General features: G+C 39.4%; 1 protein-coding gene across 13 annotated transcripts in view; it reads left to right on the top strand.

Annotated features, from left to right (window-relative positions):
• Nucleotides 1-18,324, top strand: part of RIMBP2 (RIMS binding protein 2) — a 522,092-nt gene extending 503,768 nt beyond the window's left edge. For 10 of the 13 annotated variants that reach the window (XM_043966745.1, XM_043966763.1, XM_043966824.1 and 7 more), the window contains 3 exons: nucleotides 3,679-3,750; nucleotides 14,230-14,364; nucleotides 16,700-18,324. In XM_043966745.1, the coding sequence (XP_043822680.1) occupies nucleotides 3,679-3,750; nucleotides 14,230-14,364; nucleotides 16,700-16,888 (396 nt within the window). In that variant the 3' untranslated portion in view covers nucleotides 16,889-18,324. Of the gene's footprint in view, nucleotides 1-3,678; nucleotides 3,751-14,229; nucleotides 14,365-14,936; nucleotides 14,984-16,699 lie in introns of all 13 variants that reach the window. The other 3 variants (XM_043966834.1, XM_043966797.1, XM_043966780.1) reach the window with 1 other exon arrangement.
• Nucleotides 18,325-25,866: the final 7,542 nt, after the last annotated feature.

Raw genomic sequence — 25,866 nt, 5'->3', positions numbered from 1 at the left:
AGACAAATCCTTCATTTTCTCTCTCTGGGTCTTAGTTTCCACCTCTGCAAAATGAAGGGACTAGATGAGATTATCACTAAAGTTACTCCTAGAGCTGATTGCTATTGTCATCCCCATTTCATGAATGAGGAAACATGCTTAGATAGGTAGTTTCCCCGTAGAATTTACAGAACCACGGATCCTTATGTGGGATGCTCTTGCTCTATAAAATCATTTTTGGCATGGCAATGAATAAGTAAACTAATTTAAATAGAATTGGTTTTTTTTTATTATATTGGCTTAGCCTATCCATGAACAATTGAAAACTTTCTAATTGTTTAGATCTAACTTTATTTGTGTGAAAAGTATTTGTGGAATGCTCTTAAGAGAATGTTTAGTTCAAACCCTTTATTTTACAGAAGGAAATTGAGGCTCATGGAGATTAAAGTGACTTGTCCAAGTGACACAGATGAATTAAAGCCAGATCCCTCTCATTCTAAGCCCAGTGCCCTTTCTATTGCACCCCTCTGCAGGTATCTAATTATAAAAGGATGGTGTTAGGGGAAGTAGAGCAATGCCTATCCCAAAGGCTGAATCATGGGCACCTGTGTGACCTTGGGCAAGTCACATAAACTCCTCTGAGCCTTAGTTTCCTCATCAAAAATTCATGAAACACCAACTCTGTACCCCCCTCCCCAAAAGAATGGAACAATCTCTGGTCTCAAGAAATATACTGTATGGAATAAATTTCTTCAGGAAGTGGAACTTGATCTGTGCTCTACATCATGTTCCAAGTTTTAGTTCAATTTAAAGTTTCAATATCATAAAACTACACTAAGAATTTTTACAATATCCAACATGTCACTTTTTTTTCATCAGTTTTTTTTTTTAATGAGGCAATTGGGGTTAAGTGACTTGTCCAGGGTCACACAGCTAGTAAGTGTTAAGTGTCTGAGGCTGTATTTGAACTCAGATACTCCTAAATCCAGAGCTGGTGCTCTATCCACTGCGCCACCTAGCTGCCCCTGCGCCACCTAGCTGCCCCCATGTCACTCTTGTTACCATTTTTGTTATCTTCTGATTTACTGGATTTGACAAGACATAAGCTTCTGTCTCAACCTTTCATTATTTCCTACTCTATGCCTATATAGATCTCAATATAATTTTATAGAACTGGCTTACATATGATCTCTAATGGAGAGGGGAGGAGGGGGAGAGAGGCAGACAGACAGAAACATGATAGATATGGATATATAAGTATTTATATATAAAGTACAAAATACTACAAATATTATTTCATTCAATCCTCACAACAACCTTGTGAAGAAGATGTTGTGATTGTTTCCATTTTACATGTGAGGAAATTGAAGCTAAAATAGGTTAAGTGATTTGCCTAGGGTCACACAGCTAATACATGTCTAAAGCAGGATTTGAACTCAGATGTCCAATCTCTATCCATGACATATATATGTGTGTGTGTGTGTGTATATATATATATATATATATACATATGTCAGCTTTGGCCTTGTGTTCATTTACTTAGAACTATAAATAGGTATTTCTATGGTAATAGTGAAGGTATCAATTTGTTTTCACTTACAGTTTGATTCAAGAAACACTAATAAAGTGCCTACTGTATACAGGTCACCATGCTACCTGGTGAATTATATAGCCAAAAATGGAACAATCCCTAACCACCCTCAGGATCTTTGTTCTGTTTTCATGGTTTTCAAAATACCTATAGTCTCAGCTAGATGGCATAGTGGATAAAGCTCTAGGCATGGAGTCAAGAAGATCTGAGTTCGAATTTAAACCTCAGATACTAGCTGTGTGACCCTGGGGAAATCACTTCACCCCGTTTGCCTCAGTTTCCTCATCTGTAAAATGAGCTGGAGAAGGAAATGACAAAACCACTCCAGTATCTTTGCCAAGAAAACCCCATGGACAGTATGGTCCACAGAGTCATGAAGAGTCAGATACAATTGAATGACTGAACAACAGTGGTCCCTCAGGCCCTTATGCTCTTAAAAATAAAGATCTCACGTTAAGGAGATTCCAATCTAATGACAGAGGATCATCAGTTTAGAGCTGGAAGGGTCTAGGTAGTCCAGTCCATTTACAAGATGAGGAAACTGAAGCTCAGAGAAGTTTATGTGACTTCCCCAAGGTCACACAGGTGACTTTAATTAAAACCTATGTCCTTTGACTCCAAATGCAGTGCTCAACCTTTTTCCTAAGAGAATGGAGTATTCAGAGTTAAAAATGGCCCTTGGTGGGGCGGCTACGTGGCGTAGTGGATAGAGCACTGGCCCTGGAGTCAGGAGTACCTGAGTTCAAATCTGGCCTCAGACACTTAACACTTACTAGCCGTGTGACCCTGGGCAAGTCACTTAACCCCAATTGCCTCACCAAAAAACCAAAACCAAAAACAAAAAAATGGCCCTTGGAGATCATCTGCTCCTGTCACTTTATTTCATAGATAAGGAAACTGAGACCAAAAGGTGGGAAATGAAATCTCCTAGGTGTAGTAATTAGTTGCAGATGTGGAATTCCACCTTCATTCTTTTGAGCACAGATGCTCTGTGCCAACCAATCCAGCCAAGCAATTAATTCTGCATTAAGTTTCTGCTATGTGTGTACAAGATGCTGAGGAAACAAGGGCGAAACAAAAAACAATTCCTGCCCCTCAAAGGGCTTACAGTCTACTAGGTGGATACAATACATAAAGAGATAAGTTTATACATAATAATTTGAGGAGGAAGGAGTTAGCATTGTCAGCTAAGGGGAATGGGAAAAGCTACTTGTAAGAGATAGGGAATGTGAAATGGAACTAAAGTCGGTTTTGAGATGTGCTGAAAAGGAAAGCAGACAAGAAATTGTGTCTGAACCAAGATAAAGATCCTTCCTGCCTTCCTTCTCTCACTCCCTCATTTTTTCTTTTTCTGTCTCTTTCTTCTCTTATCTCTCTTCCTCCTTCTCTTCCTCCCTCCCTTATTCCCCTCCTTCCTCTTGTCCTTCTTCCTCTCTTCCTACCTCCCTTTCTCCCACTTCCGTTCCTTCTCCTTTTCTTAAGAAAGGCTTTGCTTCCTGCTTCCCTCCTTCTCCTTTCTTCCCTTCCTTCCTTCCTTCCTTCCTTCCTTCCTTCCTTCCTTCCTTCCTTCCTTCCTTCCTTCCTTCCTTCCTTCCTTCCTTCCTTCCTTCCTTTCTCCCTCCTTTCCTTCCTTCCTTCTTTCCTTCCTTCTTCCCTCCCACCCTCCATCCCTTCTTCCCTTCCTTCCTCCCTCTCTTCCTTTTCTTTCTTCCTCCCTCCTTCCCTTCCTTCCTTCCTTCCTTCCTTCCTTCCTTCCTTCCTTCCTTCCTTCCTTCCTTCCTTCCTTCCTTCCAGACCTCCAGCATATTCTCTTTAATTAAACTTAGGTACCCAGAATATATACTGTGCTAGGTCCTGAGGGTACAAAGACAAAAGGAAATAGCTTGCTCTCAAGGAGCTTACATTCTGTATGGTTTTGTGCCTGCTCCACCCCACCCCCACCCCCCTATCCCTCCAGTAAGCAAGGGGAAAACTTGCTTCAGAGGACAAGTATAGACTACCATTTCTCAGATAACCACATAGAGGAAAAAATTAATGTCAAGTTTATTTTCAAAACTACTGCTTCATTACAACCTAATACTAACTTCTTTGCCTTCCTACCTTTACAGGCAGAACTGACATTTTGTACAGGAGACATTATTACTGTGTTTGGTGAAATTGATGAAGATGGATTTTACTACGTAAGTTTTGGTACCAAAAAAAAAGGTTATTCATAGATTGTGTGTGTGTGTGTGTGTGTGTGTGTGTGTATAAACACTCACAAGTGAGGAGCAGCAGGTGTAGTGTAGAGCTAATCTCAGACCTAAGAAGTCCTGGGTTCGTCTGTTTCTGACCTCTTTTCCCTGAAGATTTTTTTTTAATTAAAAAAAAAAAATTTTCACCGAAGGAATTTTTATGTGACCCCGGGTATATAGGTATATAAAATAAGTATATATAAACTTTTGCCAATTTTTTTTGCAACCCCCACTTTCAGTAACATGACCCTGTGTGGGATTGCAACCCACATTTTAAGAAGATTTGCTCTGGGCTACTCTCTAAGGGAGAAGGAGAAGGAGAAGGAGAAGGAGAAGGAGAGGGAGGGAGGGAGGGGGAGGGAGAGGGGGGGAAGGAGAAAAGGGAGAGGAAGGAATAGGGAGAGAAAGAAAAAGGAAGGAAAAAAGTGAAAAAGAGAGAGAATTCCTTTTTCTTTAATATATCCATTTTTTGGTCTGTATTTTCTTTTGCATCATGGCTAATAGGGAAATATTTTACATGGCTGCACATGTAGAATCTATATCAAATTCCTTGCTTTCTCAAAGAGGGAGGAAGAAAGAACAGGAGGGAGAGAATTTGGCACACACATTTTCAAAATGAATGTTAAAAATTTTTGTTTCCATGAAATTGGGATAAATAAAATAAAAATTAAATGTAAATCCATTGAAAAACTGAAATATCTATCTATATATTATTTGTATACATAGAGATAGAATAGATAGATAAGATAAGATAGATTTATCTTCTATTTTAATTTAATTCTAGAAGCACTTATTAAGCCGTTACAATGTGGCAGCTGAAAGACAATGTAGTGTGCTGGGTAGAGAGGCAGCCTCAGAGCCGGGGAGACCTGGCTTCACCTCTGGCCTCTGACACATATCGCCTGTGTGACCCTGGGCAAGTCAGAGCCTTTTTTGGTACCCCTCAGGCCAAGACTCAAAGTTGCAGGGAAGGTATTGATCTTCCCGATGGGGGGAGTTTCTCGTACCAAGAAAATCACAGGTCTGATCCAAGAGCAACCACAAAGTGTGTCAGCCACTGTGCTAGACTAGATACCAGAGATAAAAGACAAAAATTGAAACAGGCCCTGCCCCCAACGAGCTTATATTCAACTAGAGGACAGGAAGAAACAACTTCGTACACACAATCAACACAAAATATATGGAAATTACAGATTGGAAGAGGGACTCAACCTGTGATTTCATTGAGATGGGCATCTCCCTTTATTGATATAGGTACAAAGACATTCAAAGTATGAGACAAATGCTAATAACTAATAACTATAAGGTAGTAATAATAAGCTAATAACTCTTCTTCCAAAGCATCATCATAGCATAGTATGGAAGAACAAAACCAAGCAACAAGCATCGTTGTCCCTACACAGAATTTCTCTTTTTAGGTCTTGGGCAGAACCCAAAGTGTGGGAAGGGGGAAGTACAAATATGCTTCTGGTGCATGGTAACAATAAACATGTTCCCTCCCAACCTTATTTGTCAATAAGACCTTTGGTTGCCATGAGTGAAATCAGATTCTTTCCAAAGCTAAATTAAAGGAATTAATGCAGGCACTCAAAAATTATGCCAAGGGGGCAGAAACTCTAGTAGGTACCACTAGGTTAGAGCAGAGACAGAGTATGCCCACCATCACAGACATGAGCCAAGGTAGGAGAAGCCCCATCACTGTCTGAGCTGAGTGGGGTCAAAAGAATTCATTTTTCACCCACAGTGATTCTGTCTCTCTGCTAAGCTATAGAGGAACCATGTTCTGTGTTGTAAGAGCAATGAAGAAAAGTCATGTGTCCTTGACATACAAATCAACATATGTGTTTTTGTTTATGAGTGATCCATTTAAAAGCATTTATCATGATTATTATTACTACTACAGCTAGCATTTTAAAGCATTTATTATAATTATTGTTACTACTACAGCTAGCATTTTAAAGCATTTATTATGATTATTATTACTACTACTATAGCTAGCACTTAAATATAGTGCTTTCAGGCAGCTAGGTGGTATAGTAGAAACAGCACTACCCCTGGAGTGAGGAAGAACTGAGTTCAAATATGGCTTCAGACACTTCCTAGCTGTGTGACCCTGGGCAAGTCACTTAACCCTGTTTGCCTCAGTTTCCTCATCTGTAAAATGAACTGGAGAAAGAAATGGCAAATTACTCCAGTATCTTTGCCAAGAAAACCCCAAATGGGGTGATAGTCAGACATGATTAAAACAACTCAACAACAACAACATATAGTGCTTTACAGGAACAATTTCATTTTATCCTCACAGTAGCCTTGGGATGTAGGTGCTAGTGACTTTTCCAGGGTCACACAGCTAGTAAGTATAAGAGGCAAGATTTGAAGTCAGGTCTTCCTGACTCCAGGTCCAGCGCTCTATCCACTGCACTACCTAGATGCTCACCCTGGGCATTTTCTGCGTGGCAAACACTGCTTAGGCCTAGGGATACAAATTAAGAAGCAGAGACAATCTGTGACCTCAGGGAGCTTATGTTCTGACCAGTAATACACAAGGGAGTGGTGGCCAGTTTTGTCAGAATGTTATGTATTATAAAATAGATAGTATCCTCCAGTAAAGTCCACCCCAACCCCATCACTCCTGACAGCTATTGTCACTGGATATCCATCATAGCCACCAAGCTGTAAAGATTTCTGGAGTGGCCCAGGGGTGGCCTGTCATCTCAGGACTAGTCTGGATAAATTTGCAGAGGTCGGCTCCCAGGGGATACATATTTCTGTGGCTTCAGTATCTCCTATAACTGTCTCATCTGGCACAAAGAGATTTTGACACACGTCAATGCAGGTTGTCCCCATGCCAACAAAATCACATTCTCGGGTCTTTGAAGGAGTCAAGTAATTTATAGGCTGCTTAGATTCATACTTATTTGTTAAAGACATTTATACATGTAAGATAAAACTCATCACTCTTACTGTTCCCATTCATGTGTGATTTGGTTTAACTTCACTTTTTTGTGTTTTGTTTTGTTTTGTTGTTTTTGTGGAGCAATGAGGGTTAGGGATCACACAGCTAGTAAGTGTCAAGTATCTGAGGCTGGATTTGAACTCAGGTCCTCCTGACTCCAGGGCCAATGCTCTATCCACTCAACTTCACTTTTAATGCACATAAGCTGTCAAAATGATCCTATCTAGATGTCAGAGAGGTACAGGCATTCACAGAAAGGAACATCAGATACCATCCAGTCCATCATCTCCTCTTTTTTCAGCTGAGGAAACCAAGAACTAGAGAGGCTAAGTGATTTGCCCTTGGTCATATTAAGTCATAATTATTAAGTGGCACTCAAGCAGAGGATGCTGAAATGTTTCTAGAATTGGCCTTTTTCATCTGTGGTGGGGATAGTTGGCAAGAAACTCCCAGTGAGTTCATGTCCATTCTTTCACATCTTCAAGTCTAAACTACTAGCTCTAAGTTGTTGGGCACTATTGTTTAATTAACCTGATATTTAAAAATAGTCAAACATTCAAATAGAGCTTTTAAAAAATGTAAATATAATCATGGTAGTACAGTGGATAGAGTGCCAAGCATGAGGTCAGGAAGAATCATCTTCCTGAGTTTAAATCCAGCCTCAGACATTTAATAGCTGTGTGACCCTGGGTGAGTCACTTCACCCTGTTTGCCTCAGTTTCCTCATCTGTAAAATGATCTGGAAAAGGAAATGGCAAACCATTCCAGTGCCAAGAAAACTTCAAATGGGGTCACAAAGAGTCAGATACAACTGAAAATGACTGAACAACAACAATAAAAATATAATCTTAATGAGAGTATAGTACAGTGTATAAGGAGCTGGTCTTAGAATCAGGAAAACCTGGGTTTACATTACCTCTGATGCGTGGCTGTGTATCCAGGGCCGTGTTACTTAATTCCTCAGTACTCCCAGGTACTGCTCAAGTATAATGTGAGGAATTATTATTAATAATCAATATGTTGGGAGACCCAGAGTTCTCCCCTTTTTAGTCCTCTCTTATCTCCACTCAAAGACAATGCCTCCTAAAGAGATTTCATCAAACCAAACCAAAGTTAGCAAAAGGAGCCTTAGGTGGAGACATTCTTTTGTCTAGAGAAGCCTGAGGACTTTATTGATGAGATTTGGCCTGCATGAACCAGTTCTAGGTGGGAACCATTGTGCCCCATCAGCTTGGGTGGGGGCCTCTACATTTTTCCCTTTACTTGAGTCATATCCCAGACTTCATTTTAATATAACCCACCTCTAAATCAAGTCAACCAATTAGATTTGAATGATGTTAATCAATTAGATTTGATTGTTATGTGATAGACCTCCTACAGTGGGAAGAGTATAAGAACCAAGACCAAAACCACAAGGAATGGGTCTTTGGTCTGAGAAAGATGGCCATAGACCTTGTTTTATTAATAACCTGCCAGCAATATTTTTTAAAAATGATTAAATTACCCAGATACTACATTTCTCATATTTTTAATTGTCACAAGTTGAAGAAAACAAAAAACAAAAAAAGAATGTAAATAAGTTTTTTTAAAATATAAGATGACAACTAGTTGACCATCTGCTCTGGTAGGAGATTTTTTTTTGGTTTGGTTTGGTTTGGTTTGGTTTTTTTAACCAGTATTTCCCTTACACTGATCAAATCAAATCACAGACCTACTGTTGATAATAATCTTGCCACTTGGATTGACAAAATTTTAAGAATTGAGAGGAGAAGGGTGGAGCCAAGATGGCAGAGAGGAATCAGCAAGCTGCCTGAGCTCTCCTTCTGTTCCCTCAAAAAGAACATTAAATCAAGCCTCTGGACGGATTCTGAAACTACAGAACTTGCAAAGAAACAGGGAGACACAGTCTTCTAAACAGAAATAATTTAGAAGACTTCAGGAAAGGTCGGTCTGACTCAGGCAAAAGGGAGGTGCAGCACAGCAGCTCAGCGCCAAGGGGATTGGGGCAAGTCAGCAGGAAACTGCGGGCCACAGCCGAGCAACTGAGACCCCTGGATCCTGGCTCAAAAATCTGGTGGCCCAGCAGGACAGTGGAAAAACCTACCTGCACCAGCCAAGAGGGAAGGTTGCCAGCTGGAGGGCCATGAACAGGATAGGCGCGTCTAGGCCCACTAATCCCAGTGCACTCAGACAGGAAGTTCATGGGGGGGAACTCCACACACCATAAAGACCTCAGCGTAAAAAGCTGGTGACACAGCATATATACCCCAGAAAAAGAAGCTCAAAACAGGGACCCTGGTGCCCCCAGAGCAGACCTCAACTTCATAAATAAATAAATAAGCTGCAATAATGAGGAAAAAGCCAAAAAGAGCCCTCTCCATTGAGAGCTTCTGTATCAACAGGGAAGAGGCAAACACAAACACAGATGAGGACAATAACCTCAAATTGCCTACATGTGAAGCCTCAACAGGGAAGGTGAATTGGACTCAAGAACAAAAAGCCTTCCTGGAAGAGCTCAAAAAGGATTTAAAAAATAAATTGAGAGAGGTAGAAGAAAACATGGGGAGAGAAATGAAAGCAAAACAAGAAAATTATGAAAAAAGAATCAGCAGCTTGAAAAAGGAAGCACAAAGATTGAATGAAGAAAACAATTCCTTAAAAAATTCATCTGGCCAAATGGAAAAAAGGGGCATAATCTCACTGAAGAAAACAATGCCTTAAAAAATTCATTTGGCCAAATGGAAAAAAAAAAAGGTGCATAATCTCATTGAAGAAAACAATGCCTTAAAAATTAAAACTGGTAAGTTGGAAGATAAGGAATACATGAGACACCAGGAATCAGTCAAGGAGAATCAAAAGCATAAAAAAAGATAGAAGAAAATGTGAAATACCTCATTGGAAAGACAACTGATCTGGAAAACAGATCCAGGAGAAACAATTTGAAAATCATTGGACTTCCTGAAAGCCATGATCAGAAAAAGAATCTAGTCACCATATTCCAGGAAATTATTAAGGAGGACTGCCCTGATATTATAGAATCAGAGGATAAAATCATCATGGAAAGAATCCAGTGATCACCTCCTGAAAGAGACCCCCAAAGGAAACCTCCAAGGAATATTGTAGCCAAATTCCAGAATAATCAGGTGAAGGAGAAAATACTCCAAGCAGCCAGAAAGAAGCAATTTAAATATCATGGAGCCACAGTCAGGATTGCTCAGGACTTGGCAGCTTCAACATTAAAGGACCGCAAGGCTTGGAATATGATATTCCGGAAGGCAAAGGAGCTTGGTTTGTAGCCAAGAATCTTATTACCCAGCAAAACTGTTCATTCTTTTTCAGGGGAAAAGATGGACATTCAATGACATTGGAGACTTTCAATGTTTCCTAATGAAAAGACCAGAACTGAATAGAAAATTTGATCTTAACATACAAGACTCAAGAGAAGTTTAAAAAGGTAAACAGAGGGAAAAAAAGTTACTCAATTAGGTTAAACTGTTTACATCCCTACATGGGAAGATAATACTCATAACTCTTAAGAATTGTAAATGTATTTGGGCAGAGAAGGTCTATACACGGAGGGTATAAATATAAATTGTCTTTGATGTGATGATACAAAGAAAATTAAGGGGTTAAAAAGGGAGTCTATGGGGAGGAGAGGAAAGGGGAGGTGGAAGGGGGTGAATTACATCATATGAAGAGGTGAAAAAAACCCTATTACAATAGAGGGAAAGAAAGGAGGGGTGAACATTGTTTCAACCCTACCCTCATCAGATTTGATTCAAAGAGGGAATAACATATACGTTCATTGGGATAAAGAAACTTAGCTCATTCTTTAGGGAAGTAAAAGGGGAAGAGAAAGGCAGGGACAGTTAGAAGGGAGGACAAAAGCAAGGGAGAAAAGGGTAAAGAAAAGGGAGGGGATGATAAAAAAGGGAGGGCAGATTGGGGGAGGCAGGGGTAAGAAGTAAAAGATCGGTGAGGAGGAATATGGTGAAAGAAGCGGGGGGGAAAGTACAAAGGAGGTAAATAGAATGGAGGGGAATAGACAGTAATAATTTTTAAAAAGAAAGAAGAAAACCAAATTACCAGTGTCAAAAATGAAAAGGGTGATGTTACCACCAATGAAGTGGAAATTAAATCAATAATTAAGAATTATTTCTCCCAACTGTATGCCAATAAATTTGACAATCTAAATGAAATGGATGAATATTTACAAAAATACAAACTTCCCAGGTTAACTGAAGAGGAAATAAAATCCTTAAATAATCCCATATTAGAAAAAGAAATTGAACAAGCCATTAATGAACTCCCTAAGAAAAAATCCCCAGGGCCAGATGGGTTTACAGGTGAATTTTGCCAAACATTTAAAGAACAATTAATTCCAATATTATACAAATTATTTGGGGAAATAGGTGAAGAAGGAGTTCTACCAAATTCATTTTATGATACAAATATGGTGGTGATACCAAAACCAGGCAAAGCAAAAACAGATAGACCAATTTCCCTAATGAATATTGATGCTAAAATCTTAAATAAGATATTAGCAAGGAGATTACAGCAAGTGATCACCAGGATAATACGCTATGACCAGGTGGGATTTATACCAGGAATGCAGGGCTGATTCAACATTAGGAAAACTATCAATGTAATCAACCACATTAATAAGAAAACTAACCAAAATCATATGATTATCTCAATAGATGCAGAGAAAGCTTTTGACAAAATACAGCACCCATTCCTAATAAAAACACTAGAGAGCTTAGGAATAGGTGGAGCATTCCTTAAAATAATAAGCAGTATCTACCTAAAACCATCAGCAAGCATTATATGCAATGGAGATAAGTTAGAGGCCTTCCCAATAAGATCAAGGGTGAAACAGGGATGTCCATTATCACCCCTATTATTTAATATTGTACGAGAAATGTTAACTTTGGCAATCAGAGAAGAAAAAGGAATTAAAGGAATTAGAATAGGCAAGGAGGAAACAAAACTATCACTCTTTGCAGATGATATGATGGTATACTTAAGGAATCCTAGAGAATCAACTCAAAAATTTCTTGAAACAATTAACAACTTTAGCAAAGTAGCAGGATATAAAATAAATCCACATAAATCATCAGCGTTTCTATATATGACCAACAAAGTCCAGCAGGAAGAGATAGAAAGAGAAATTCCATTTAAAGTAACAGTAGATAACATAAAATACTTGGGAGTCTACTTGCCAAGACAAACCTAGGAACTCTGTGAACTCAATTACCAAACACTCTTCACACAAATCAAATCAGATCTAAATAATTGGAAAGATATCAATTGCTCATGGATAGGCAGAGCTAATATAATAAAAATGACAATTCTACCTAAATTAATTTACTTATTCAGTTCCATACCAATCAGACTACCTAAAATTATTTTATAGAGCTAGAAAAAATAATAACAAAATTCATCTGGAAAAACAAAAAGTCAAGAATATCAAGGGAAATAATGAAAAAAAAAATGCACAGGAAGGTGGCTTAGCTGTACCAAACCTGGAGCTTTACTTTAAAGCGGCAGTCATTACTATCTGGTACTGGCTAAGAAATAGAGTGGAGGATCAATGGAATAGGCTAGGCACAGGAAACACAGTAGTAAATGACACTAGTAATGTACTGTTTGATAAACCATAAGACTCCAGCTTCTGGGATAGGAACTTAGTATATGACAAAAACTGCTGGGAAAACTGGAAGATAGTATGGTGGAAATTAGGCATAGACCAACATCTTACACCTTATATTAAAATAAGGTCAAAACAGATACATGATTTAGACATAAGAGGTGATACCATAGGTAAATTAGGAGAGAAAGGAATATTCTACCTTTCAGATCTTTGGAAAAGAGAACAGTTTATGACCAAACAAGAGATAGAGAATATTATAAAATGCAAAATGGATTTTGATTACATTAAATTAAAAAGCTTTTGTACATTTTGATTACATTAAATTAAAAAGCTTTTGTACGAACAGAAGCAATGCATCCAAACTTGGAAGGGAGGAAGAAAGCTGGGAAACAATTTTTATGGCCAGTACTTCTGATAAAGGCCTCATTTCTAAAATATATAAGGAACTAAATCAAATTTATAAGAATCCAAGTCATTCCCCAATTCATAAATGGTCAAAGGGTATGAACAGGCAATTTTCTGATTAATCAATCAAAGCTATCTATTCCCACATAAAAAAAAATGCTCTAAATCACTAAAAATGATTAGAGAGATGCGAATTAAAACAACTCTGAGATACCACCTGACACCTATCAGATTGCCTAAAATGAAAAAAAAAGGAAAATAATAAATGTTGGAGAAGCTGTGGAAAAATTGGAACACTAATGCATTGTTGGTGGAGCTGTGAACTGATCCAACCATTCTGAAGAGCAATTTGGAATTATGCCCAAAGGGCAATAAAGCTGTGCATACCCTTTGACCCAGCAGTACCACTTTTGGGTCTTTTTCCCAAAGAGATCATGGAAAAGGGAAAAAGACCCACATGTACAAAAATATTTATAGCTGCTCTTTATGTGGTGGCAAGGAATTGGAAGTTGAGGGGATGCCCATCCATTGGGGAATGGCTGGACAAGTTGTGGTATATGAATACAATGGAATCCTATTGTGCTGTAAAAAATGATGAGCAGGAGGAGTTCAGAGAAACCTGGAGGATCTTGCGTGGGCTGATGATGAGTGAGATGAGCAGAACCAGAAGAACATTGTACACAGTATCATCAACATTGTGTGTTGATCTACTGTGATGGACTAGATTCTTCTCACCAATGCAGTGGTACAGAAGAGTTCCAGGGGACTCATGATGGAAGAGGATCTTCAAATATAGGGGAAAAAAAACTGTGGAGTATAGATGCTGATTGAACCATACTATTTTTTTTGTTTTTGGTGCTGTTGTTTTTCTATTTTGAGGTTTTTCGTCATTGCTCTGATTTTTCTCTTATAACATGACTAATACAGAAATATGTTTAATGTTATCATACACACACACACATACACACACATATATATATATACACATATATATACACATATATATATATATACATATATATATATCAGATTACCTGCTGTCTAGGGGAGGGGGCAGGGAGGGGAGGGAGGTAGAAAAATCTGAAATTGGAAAGCTTGTATAAACAAAAGTTGAGAACTAGCTTTACATGTAACTGAAAAAAATAAAATACTTTATTAAAAAAAAGAATTGGGGGCAGCTAGGTGGCACAGTGGATAGAGCACCGGCCCTGGAGTCAGGAGTACCTGAGTTGAAATCCAGCCTCAGACACTTGACACTTACTAGCTGTGTGACCCTGGGCAAGTCACTTAACCCCAATTGCCTCACTTAAAAAAAAAAAAAAGAATTAAGAGGAAATAAAAAATTTAATCTTTGAAGACAATAGTTAATGACTTCTCTCTCTTCTCATATATACTTTTTTCTATGTCATAGGGAGAGCTCAATGGACAAAAGGGCCTGGTTCCTTCAAACTTTCTGGAAGAAGTGCCTGATGACGTCGAAGTCTACCTTTCGGATACACCATCCCGTTACTCTCAAGATGCCCCAATGCGCACCAAGGCTAAAAGGGTAAGAAATTGTATTACATATTTTAATATATGTTCCAGTCTTTCATAATATGTTGTCTCATGCTTTTTTTACACATGGACATTTTACACTTGGGGGGTTGGGAGTGGGGTGGGGGAAATGCACCACCTCAAACATTGCAATGTGTTCTTCTGCTAGTTGCTCAGTGTTGGTTTCTTACTGAATCTAAACTTTTCAGCTGTATTTTATTTGCTTTACCAAGCAGTTCCATTTAAATTCTAATTTGGTCAACTTTTATTCATAAAAGAGCTTCCCATGTCTTACATAGCCCATAAAACAGAAAATATAATAAAACACAAAAGGATATTAACTCTTCTTTATAGAGAAAACCTAAATTGATTTGGTGAGCAATGGTTGCCATTTGCTTGCCTTACATTAAGGTTCATCAATCCCTCTCTAACATTAACATTAGTGTACTATTGCCAATAATTTTTTTACCTGAGATTACATTCATGTTGAGTGTTTCATCTTTATTTTGTTTCATCACTTCAAGTTTTTCTATATTATATATTTTATATATATTTTTATTTCTTTGCTCATCTGCTTGGAAACAGAAGAAGAGTGTTCATTTCACACCTTAATAAGGCAATGTAGCCTTCACGTAAGTGAGCAACTGAAGATACCAATAAAGATACCAATTTAAGCTACCTTGCAATAACTAATGCAGTAGTCTTAAGACTTAACTGTGGGATTCAGAAAAAGAAATATGTCTCAAAAAATCATTGGCCCAAAAATCTGAGAATGTTGCTTTTTCTCAGTTATGAAACTTAACTGAATTTGTCATAAAACAAATTCTCATGTCCATTCCTCACTATCATATTATAACAAATTCATAAAAAGGTCAACATTTGGAACATATTTCTTAATGAAGAAAGCATTTCTGTTTATGTAGAGAAGTGTTCCAATGTCTAAGGATTCTAAAAAGCAAAAGCTGCAGATTGCATTGTTAGCCAATCCCTGGAAAACAAACAAACAAACAACACAGTCCATTACTTGGAAAGACTTATATCTACTCCTCCCCCAAAACATTTCATAAGAAAGATTACAATTCTCATGAATAGTTTAATCAAGTTGGCCTGGGGTTGTCTTATAACATTAGCAACCTCAAATCCTGGCTTGAACTACCTAGAAATGTTTTCATAGGCAGTTCTACTTCTGTACTACAAAAATGTGTTGATATACAACCCATAAGAGACATTTTAAAAAACAAAGAAACAAACCAACCAACCTCTGGGAGACACTGAATAGTGTTTGGTTTACCAATGCAATGTTAACTGTCATGGATCATGCAGCTCAGTGGATGAATGCATTAGGCTAAATACATGGTATCTTCAGGTGTACTTGGGATGCTTTACTAAGTTGTTTTCCATTAGAATTAGGCCTTGATTTTAAATCCAAGGAAGCTTGAAGACCCTTGGCTAAATTTTCTTTTCTGGAGAACAAGGAACTTTTTGTATCAGAATAAAGCCTGGCCTAAAATAACAAGGGCTGTGGGGAAAGTGAATTTTATTATGTATATTAAAACATGCATCTAATTGTGTGGCCTCCTTTGGGCAAACAATAACTGCACTATCAGAATAAAAGAATTCTACCAATAGGGTTCAAGGACTGGTGTTATATTATATCTAAAATATACTGAAATGCTCTCAAGTCCTAAGCACTGAGAAAAATTGATCTTCACTTTGAAATATACAAAGCACACTCTCAACACAATAAGGGCCTTTAAGCTTTCTTTGATTGCAATTAAGGTTCATTTTAGTTTGTTTTTTTTGTTGTTTTTTTTAACCAATGTGCCATCTCTCTCTAATATATACCTATAGCACAGTAAACTGTGCAAAACGGATTCGAAGACATCAGAATTTTACATCATCAAATACTGTTTTTTCTTTTTGTTGGTTTTGTTTTGTTTTGAATACAGTAGGAATTCCTTTGGGAAACTTTTGCTCCTAAGATTCAGTTGCTGGTACTTAGCCCATTGTACTTATCCTGGGCTGTGTTAATTCAAAAAACTCAAATTACTATTTGCCGAAATTTTTTTCCTCTTTTTTTTCTTTTGCCATTATTTTGGCAAAGTGAAATCTGGCAATTGTTAAGAACCATTAGGTCCCCAAAGCATGTGTCTTAATGCTCGGTGGCCGCTGTACTTTGGGAGGTGATGCTTACAACCTTATTTGCCTTTGGTGTATTTTAAGCCACTGATAGAAGTGAGCCTCTTTGCCCCTTTTTGGTGGGAAATGGGACCTTAAGATGTTATCTCCACTGAGTTGATGTTGTTGGCTTTCAAACATTCAATAAACTGTCGCAATATACCTAATAGGTTCCTCCTGAGAATACAGGTACGTCAAGGAGAGCGCCATCCCCCACAGTCCATCTTCATTCTGGGTCACCTCCGTCATCTATGGGTTCTGGTAGTCCTGGGAGAGGCAGGGAAAGGGCCTCGAAAAAGAAAAAGGGTCTGCTTTCCAAAGGGAAGAAACTTCTGAGAAAACTGGGTGCAGTGAAGTGACCCATGCACTTCTGGAAGACTTGTAACGCCTGGCCTGTGTCATTTCCTTTCATCCCAAACTAGGGCTTTCATGACTTACTAAAGTACTTTCTAAAACCATCTCCTTTTCTTTTTTTCCCCCCCCCTTCCTTTCCGACACCAGTAGGGGAAAAAAATGCAATTTTGCACTATGGTCCACTTTAACCGACTGCAAGAGTAAAGTGGACCCATTGTTCTTTCCAAGTCATCGTTGCCAATCTGCTCTGATTTTCCAAAGTATGATTTGTGGGGGAGGGGGAACCATTAAACAACAGGTGGATGAATAGCTACTGGGGTAGCCCACTCCCCACCTGCAATATTTCATCTTTCTGCATTTGTTACCTGCCCTTAAAGGGATGACTTTCAAGTTTCTCCTTTTCCAAATGCTTGCCTCATGATGCGTAAATGTCACTTCACTATGGTCTTGAAATTCCTAGTTTATTCAGCCTTGATGTTCTGCCTTATAAAATGCACAGTGATTTGTACTGTCTAGTAAATATACAGTGTATACTTTGTATGTGTTCTACATTCAAATGTCTTCATTCTCATTGAAACACGAGTTTGAAATCGAATATCCTGTTAAGTGGTTCCATATAATGTCTGCAATTTGGGGAAAAAAAGGAACAAGAAAAGTTATTTCATTTGAGTTTTATTTTAGACATTGGCCTGAGTTCACTGATTGGGGAAAAAAAATTCCAGATACAAACTAGACAGAAAATTTTCATGCCCTATCAGTCATTCAAAAATAAAATTTAAACACTTTGTAAAACCTACTTTGGCCTACTCTCCTCCATGTAATGTCTGAATCCTTGAACCTGCTGGGGGAAAAAAAAAAAAAGCATTTTTGCCCCTTCCGTGTTCTTTTATAGCTGTGCAAGTTTCAGTTCAGTCATTTTTCATTTTATTGATGTCAGCGTGAAATACACGGAAACGGGCTCATCAGTGACGTGTCACGAGTGCACATGTGTCCAAAACGCTATACCAGGCACCAAGGGCACAAGGAAGGCATCCTAAAATCCTGAGCCCCACCTGCTTCCATGCCCATTTTTCAGTATTGGCATCTGCTGAACAAAAGCGGTCTTACCAGTTGCTGACCAATCTATTTGGCAGTAACTCTTTTGTAACTCTTATCCCCTTGAAAATTGTTTTTACTGTTTATACATACTTTTCAGACTGCCTTTCTTTTGTAACTTATGAAAGGTTTATAATGATCAAAGCTTCCCCCCATTGTGTCTTCAAAGAACTCGACTGTAAATTATTGTAAAAAAAAAAAAAAGCAATTATTTGTGTGTGCTAGATGTATGAAATTCAAGACAACTACTGGCCTAAACTTGTGGTTAAATATTGTGTGGGTGTGTGCATGTGTACAGTTCATGTAAAATATTTTATGTAAATAAAATATTTGATATTTTATAGAATGTTGTTAAGATTTCTTTGTATTTGTTGGAGGCTTGCTCATTAATGTGGTATAACTAAGTCATGTATGTGAATACACACAATAAAGGAAGGGGAATGCTAAGGAGGGGACTCTCAAGTATTTCTAGGCATAACTGTGTTTCAAATATCATCGGTTTCTTTTGTAATCCCATGGGTTTTATTTTATGTTTAAAAACACTGTCCTTTGGGGCGGCTAGGTGGCGCAATGGATAAAGCACCGGCCCTGGATTCAGGAGTACCTGAGTTCAAATCCACCCTCAGACACTTGACACTTACTAGCTGTGTGACCCTGGGCAAGTCACTTAACCCCCATTGCCCAGCAAAAAAACAAAAACAAAAACAAAAAAATAACACAAAACACTGTCCTTGAGGAGTCTGTAGGCTTCACCAGATTACCAATGGGTCCATGACACACAAAAATATTAATGCTTAAAGTATTTCTGAAATACACACTCAATCAATGCATAATCACTGCAAGAGAGCCAGTTAGAGAAGAGGCACAGAAACAAAACTCCCCAAAGCATCAGGGAGGAAGCAGCAGCAGTGGAGCAGTGAAGAGCTCCCTAGGGCTGCAGCCATGGGAACATCAGTGGGGAACATCCTTTTTGTTATTTCTTGATCATGAGATGTGAAAGTCGGTCATTTCTATTTTTTTTTCAATCTTAAATGTATTTTACTATTTTCCAGTTACATGTAAAGAGAGTTTTCGACATTTGTTTTTAGAAGATTTTGAGTTCTAAACATTTCTGTGTTTTTGAAGCTCCACCAGTGTCATTGTAGTTTTAGCACCCCAGCTGAATCCAAGCTAGGTCACTCTGACCTAGTTAAGGCTCTGAATAAAGGCAATGGTAACTGGAAACATGAACAGATGCCTCTTTGCACTGTGACATGATCTGGTTCCCAACCACCAGGATATCAATTAGGGTCTTGGGCGGTTGAACAGGAACAACATATGGCTCCGAGATCTCAAAAGATCCAAGAAGAGATTTCATCCTTCCTCACCTAATTCAAGTCATGCTACTGGGAAATACTTTCCCTTAAGGTATTCACATAGTGGGGATGAAGGGTAGGCCCATCACTAAGTCATCAGGGATGATTGTTTGGGACAGCCCAGATTGGGGCTGAGTAGAGGAGAATTCTTGACTCAGAAAAGGAAGGAAGAATTATTTTAGCTCCAAGAAAATGATCACATACCTCTACTTAAATGAAATCCAGAAAGCACTAAGCAAATCAAGGAAGGAATTTTTAGGCACTTGGAAATACAAAAAAAAAAGGGAAAACATTCCCTGCCCTCCAGGGGTTTACATTCTGCTGTGGGTTACATGTAAATAGATATGTACCTACTAATAACTTGGAGGACAAGGCTTCCAACGGGAGATAGAACAAAAAGATGTTTGAAGGTAACCAGGAATTCTAAGAGGCTGAGGTGAGAATGCATTCTAGACACGAGGGACAACCTGGGCAAAGGTACAGGAGATGGAAGATGAGTCCCATAGGCAAGTGGGCCAGTCCAGCTGGAACATAGGATGCATGAAAGGGAGTTGTGTGTAAAAAGGCTCAAATGGTTGAGGATAATCTTCCAAAGTTTCTTCATAACTAGAAAGGCTTGGGGGTGGGGGGGGGCACGGAGAGGAGAACTCCTGGCTGGCTCTGGGTGCTGGCCAGAATATTGGGGCAGGGCAGGGAATTAATGTAATAGTTCATATCAGGTATGGAAAGAACTTGGGCATTCCAGATCTGACTCCCTAAAGCAATTCATGCTACCTGTCTTGAAAGATTTATCCCTGTCCTGCATTCTGGGGCTCAGGTCCTTGTAGTGGGGAACTAGCCTTTGTGAGATTTAAAATTGGATATAAGATCATTAAACTTCCCCTTTAACTTTTTCCCTTATATACCTCCCAGACCAGTAAGAAAGGAAGCCTCTGAGCTTTAATCAGAGAGGGATTAGCTTTTATTGTTTCGGAATTAATTATCCAACAAATAGGTGATACTGATTAGGGAAATAGGAAAGTAGAAATACAAATGAATAGTCTTAGATCTGAGCTTAGTCTATATTCTTTAATAAAGTCACCGAATCCCAAAACTGCCTCTCAGGCTGAGAACCAGAGTCAAATGTGTGCTGCCACTGAGAACCAGAGCCGATCACCAGAACGCGCCATCAAACCTGAGCCAGAGTGTGCGAGCCAAGGGAGAGCACTTCTGTTCTCTACCCAGTTTTTTAAGCTGGCGCCCTGGAAATCTCGCGTGATTGGCCATGCTCCCCCGGGGCAGCAGAAGGTGCACGGCTGTTCGTCCTGGTCTCCTCCCCGAAAGGGCAGTCCTTCAAAAACCGCTTCAGTAATATGCGTTCAACTCTTAAATTTAAGTTAAAACTTCCATTTTTTTACCACACCTTTGAAGCCCAACTCAAATGTTTCTTCCCCCCACCCCAAGAGATCCCCTCTCCCTACTTCTCTCCCTTCTGGAATAGAATCTTACACATCTCTAATACACTCAGGGAAAAGTATCAAGGGTACATGGAGAGGGGTGGTTGGACTTGGTGAGAGATACCACATCTTCATCAGAGACTGAAATAAAGGAGAATAAAATGGGAGATTATGTTGAGGACTAAAGAGAAGGGGAGGGGTGGAGCTCCTGGTGAATGGTCTCTATTTTCTTTTCTTTTTTCTGTTTAGAATTTTATTTTTCAAGTTACATGCAAAAACACATTTTGACATCATTTTTTTAAAAAATGTGTGTTCCAACTTCTCTTCCTCCCTCCCTTCCCACCCCCCCCCCAGAAAAAACTCAAGCTATATATAAGTTATACATGAGTAGTCATGGAAAATATCTCCACATTAGCTAGGTTGTGAGGGAAAACAGATAAAAAGAAAACTTCAGATTAAGGAACTGTCAAAAAAATTATGCTTCAATCTGTTTTCAGATACCATCAGTTCTTTCTCTGTAAATGGATTGCAATTTTCATAAGTCCTTCAGGGTTATATTGGATCATTGCATTGATGAAAATAACCACATGCTTCCCAGCAGATCATCCCCCACTATTGCTGTTATTTTGTATACAGTACATTTCACTCTGCTTCAGTTCATGTAAGTCTTTCCAGGTCTTTCTGATAGAATCCTGTTCATCATAACTTTTATATAGTACCTTAAACTTGACAGAATTTTCTTCACACTAGCCCAGAAAATTAGGTACCATATGTTTTGGCATTATAATCAATCATCATAGCTGTTTCCCTCCATCCTATTCCTTTCCCATGATATTTACTCTATTTTCTATCTTCTTTTACCCTATTCCTCCTCAAAAGTGTTTTGCTTCTGACTGTCCCCTCCCCCACTCTGCCCTCCCTTCTTTCACTCTTCCCTCCTTAGCCTCTTCCCCTCCTACTTTCCTGTAGGGTTAGATAGATTACTCCTCCCAATTTTGTGTGTATTTTATTCCCTCCTTGAGCAGACTCTGATGAGATTAAGGTCTTTGAGCTAATTTTGTGTTCTAAATTTTCTTCCTTCCACCCGCCCTCTTCAAACCTCCCTATGAAATCTTCTAGATTCAATATGTCATACATGTGCAGTTATGCAGAACATCTTCACCTTCCTCAAAAATGTTTTGCTTTAGGGCAGCTAGGTGGCACAGTGGATAGAGCACCAGCCCTGGATTCAGGAGTGCCTGAGTTCAAATCTGGCCTCAGACACTTAATAGCTGTATGACCTTGGGCAAGTCACTTAACCCCAATTGCCTCACTTTAAAAAAAAAAAAAGTGTTTTGCTTTTTACTGCTCCCTCCCCTGGTCTGCCCTTTCCTCCTTCCCCTCTTCTCCCCCGCCCCCCATCTCCTTCCCCTCCCACTTTCCTTCAGGGCAAAATATAATATGCCCACTTGAGTATGTATGTTATTCCCTCTTTGAACCAATTCTGAATGATAGTAACATTCACTCACTCCCCCACTCCTTCACCCTCTTCCCCTCCCCTCCATAAGCTTTTTCTTGTATCTTTTATGTGAGCTACTTTTCCCCAGTCTACATCTCCCTTTCTCTTTCTTCCAGTGCATTCCTCTTACCCCTTAACTTTGTTTTAAAGATGTCGTCATGGGTTAGCTAGTTGGCACAGTGGACAAAGCACCAGCCCTGGACCCAGGAGGCCCTGAGACCAAATCTGGCCCCAGACATAAGCCACTACACCCCTGCCTGCCCCACAAAAAGCAAGGATAAACAAAAAATAAATGCTTTACATATATCATCCCTTCATGATCTGTTCAGACCTTCATGATCTGTTCAGACCTGCGTCCTCTCTCTATGCGTATTCCTTTCAGCTGCCCTAATACTGAGAAAGTTCTTATGAGTTAGAAGTATTATCTTCCCATGTAGGAATGTAAACAGTTTAATCTTTTAATATCCCATATGATTTATTTTTCCTATTTACATTTTTATGCTTCTCTCGGGTCTTGTATTTGAAATTCAAATTTTCTATTCAGTTCAGGTCTTTTCCTCACAAATGCCTGGAAGTCCTCTTTTTCATTAAAGTCCCATTCTTTCCTCTGAAAGATAATACTCAGTTTTGCTGGGTAGGTGATTCTTGGCTGTAATCCCAGTTCCTTTGCCCTCTGGAATATCATATTCCATGCCCTCCGGTCCTTTAATGTAGATGCTACTAGATCTTGTTTTATCCTTACTGTAGCTCCACAGTATTTGAATTCCTTTTTCATGTCTCTGAAAATTCAGAAGGCCCATCTAGCCTAGAGGAGAGAACAGAGCTCAGCCTGGCCTTCTAGCCTAGAGGAAAAATACAGCTCAGCCTGGCCTACTTCTTCCTTCAAGTCCTCTGCCACCAAGAGCACCTCTGAAAGAGTAACTCCCTGTGAATGCTTCTGAGCATTCATTTTTAATCTCCTTTTCCATTTGGATTTTCAAACTGTTGACTTTTTTCTCATGAGTCTGGAGGAGTCATGGAGGAGTCAGGAGGAGAGACGTTCCTTACACACTGCTTCAAGCTAATTGGCTAGCATCACCCAAATCCATTGGTTCACTGGACTTGAGGGCAGTCTCATGATTAGAATGTGCCAAGGTCAAAGAACACACTCCCTGAGGGCCAGGCTCTCAGGTAGGTGTGGTTTCAATCAAGTTAACTTCAAGTGAGTCAATCAGCAAAGTCAATCCAATGAATCTTAATATTATCCCCTTGAAAAGTGTGTGGGGGGGTGGCTCTGGGCATTCCAAAGCCAATTATTTTCTCTCATCTACAAGTGTACACAACTAGATGGTGAGTTCCTTGAGAACAAGAATCATGTTACTGTTGTCTTTGTATCTCTAGGACAGACCCCAGCACATTGTATGTGGAAAAAAAGTATACTTTTTTTTTCAAGTAAATCTTTTTTTAAAAACTTCATGATAAAGATGGCGGAGGAAAGACATTAAATGCACAGGGCTCCTGATACAACCACCCTAAAAATAGCAATAAAAGAGCCCTTGGGGCAGAAAAACACACAAAAATTTGGGCTCAGAATTTTCTACAGCTATAGATAAATTTCAGGGGGCTGTGCTGGGCCGACAGACAGGCCATCCACCTGAGGAATTTGCCCCAGTGCCTCTGAATCAGCTGCGGCACTGGCATCTTCTGGAACCGAGCGTGTGATCAGGCTGAACGGCTGGCCCGGGGGGGGGGGGTAAGTGCAGGGGTATCAGTGGACTGGGGGGAAGGATTCAACTGTCCCAACCCAGCGGGCAACCAGGAAGAAATCCTGAGCAGCTGAAGGCCCAGGTAGGGGAGGGGAGCAGGCAGGCTCATCAGAAGCTAAGAACCACACAACAGAAAGCTTTGCTGATTGGTTGCTTAGTAAGTAGGCCTGAGGTTATCTCCAGACCTGAGAACAGGCCAGGTGAGATTAAAACCTTCCCCTCCTCAAACCAAAACACCTGTGACCCTCTGAAGCTGGGAACAGGAACAGAGCTGAGAAGCAGCCCCCCCCCCCACTGAAGAGTTTAAAATCAAATGAACACGAGGCCAGGCAGGCTGGGAAGAAGCCCAACCATCCCCCGGGCCATGCTGTAGCTTGAACAGTGTGTCATGGAAGCAGCGCCACACTTTAAGAAGGAGTTAAAAACCAAGAAATAGTAAGCCAGGATGAGTAGGCAGAGAAAGCAAAAGACCATCGAAAACTTCTTTGGGGGTAAAGTAGAACACAATACAACCTCAGAAGAAGATAATAACAGGGTCAAAGCTCCAACATCCAAAGCTTCCAAGAAAAAATATGAAGTGGTGTCAGGCCCTGGAAGCTCTCAAAAGGGACTTTGAAGAGAAAGTAGGAGAAATAGAAAGAAGATGTAGAGAAAAGGAGGAAAGAATGGAAAGGGAAATGAGAGAGATTAAGGAGACTCATGAGAAAAAAGTCAACAGTTTGAAAATCCAAATGGAAAAGGAGATTAAAAAACTGTCTGATAGGGGCAGCTAGGTGACACAGAAGATAGAGCACTGGCCTTGGAGTCAGGAGGGCCTGAGTTCAAATCTGACCTCAGACACTTAACACTTACTAGCTGTGTGACCCTGGGCAAGTCACTTAACCCCAATTACCTCACCCCCCCAAAAAAACCTGTCTGATGAAAATCAGAAAAATCCTAAGAATTAGGATTGAACAAATGGAAGCTAGTGACTTTATGAGAAACCAAGACACAGTAAAGCAAATCCAATTGAATGAAAAAACATAGGGCAATGTGAAATATCTCCTTGGAAAAACAGCTGACCTGGAAAACAAATCTAGGAGAGATAATTTGAAAATCACTGGACTACTTGAAAACCATGACCAAAATAAAAGCTTAGATACTATCCTCCAAGAAATTGTGAGGGAAAATTGCCCTAATATTCTAGAAGCAGAAGCTAAAATAGAAATTGAAAGAATCCACCAATCACCTCCTGAAAGAGATCCCAAAAGGAAAACCTCCAAGAATATTATAGCCAAATTCCAGAACTCCCAGGTCAAGGAGAAAATACTGCAAGCAGCTAGAAAAAAGGAATTCAAATACTGTGGAACTCCAATAAGGATAAAGCAAGATCTAGCAGCTTCTACATTAAAGGACCAAAGGGCATGGAATATGATATTCCAGAGGGCAAAGGAACTGGGACTACAGCCAAAAATCACATACCCAGCAAAACTGAGCATAATCTTTCAAAGGCAAAAATGGGATTTCAATGAGAAAGAGATCTTTCAAGCATTTGTGATGAAAAGACCTGAGCTGAATAGAAAATTTGACTTTCAAATACAAGATCCTGGAGAAGCATAAAAAGGTAAACAGGAAAAAGACTTCATGAGGGATATTAGAAGATCAAACCGTTTACATTCCTACATGAGAAGATAATACTTAGAACTCATAAGAACTATCTCAGTAAGGAATTCACAGAAGACACAGGTCTGAACTGAATATGAAGGGATGATATCTGTAAAGCATTTATGTTTTATTCTTTGTGGGGCAGACAGGGTGGGGTGTCTTATGTCTGGGGCTGGATTTGGGCTTGGTACCTCCTGGGTCCAGGGCTGG

The sequence above is a fragment of the Dromiciops gliroides genome, chromosome 1 (genome assembly GCF_019393635.1).
Source record: "Dromiciops gliroides isolate mDroGli1 chromosome 1, mDroGli1.pri, whole genome shotgun sequence".
Taxonomy (NCBI): domain Eukaryota; kingdom Metazoa; phylum Chordata; class Mammalia; order Microbiotheria; family Microbiotheriidae; genus Dromiciops; species Dromiciops gliroides.
The sequence above is the reverse complement of the archived record's forward strand: the minus strand, read 5'-3'. Positions and strand labels throughout refer to the sequence as shown.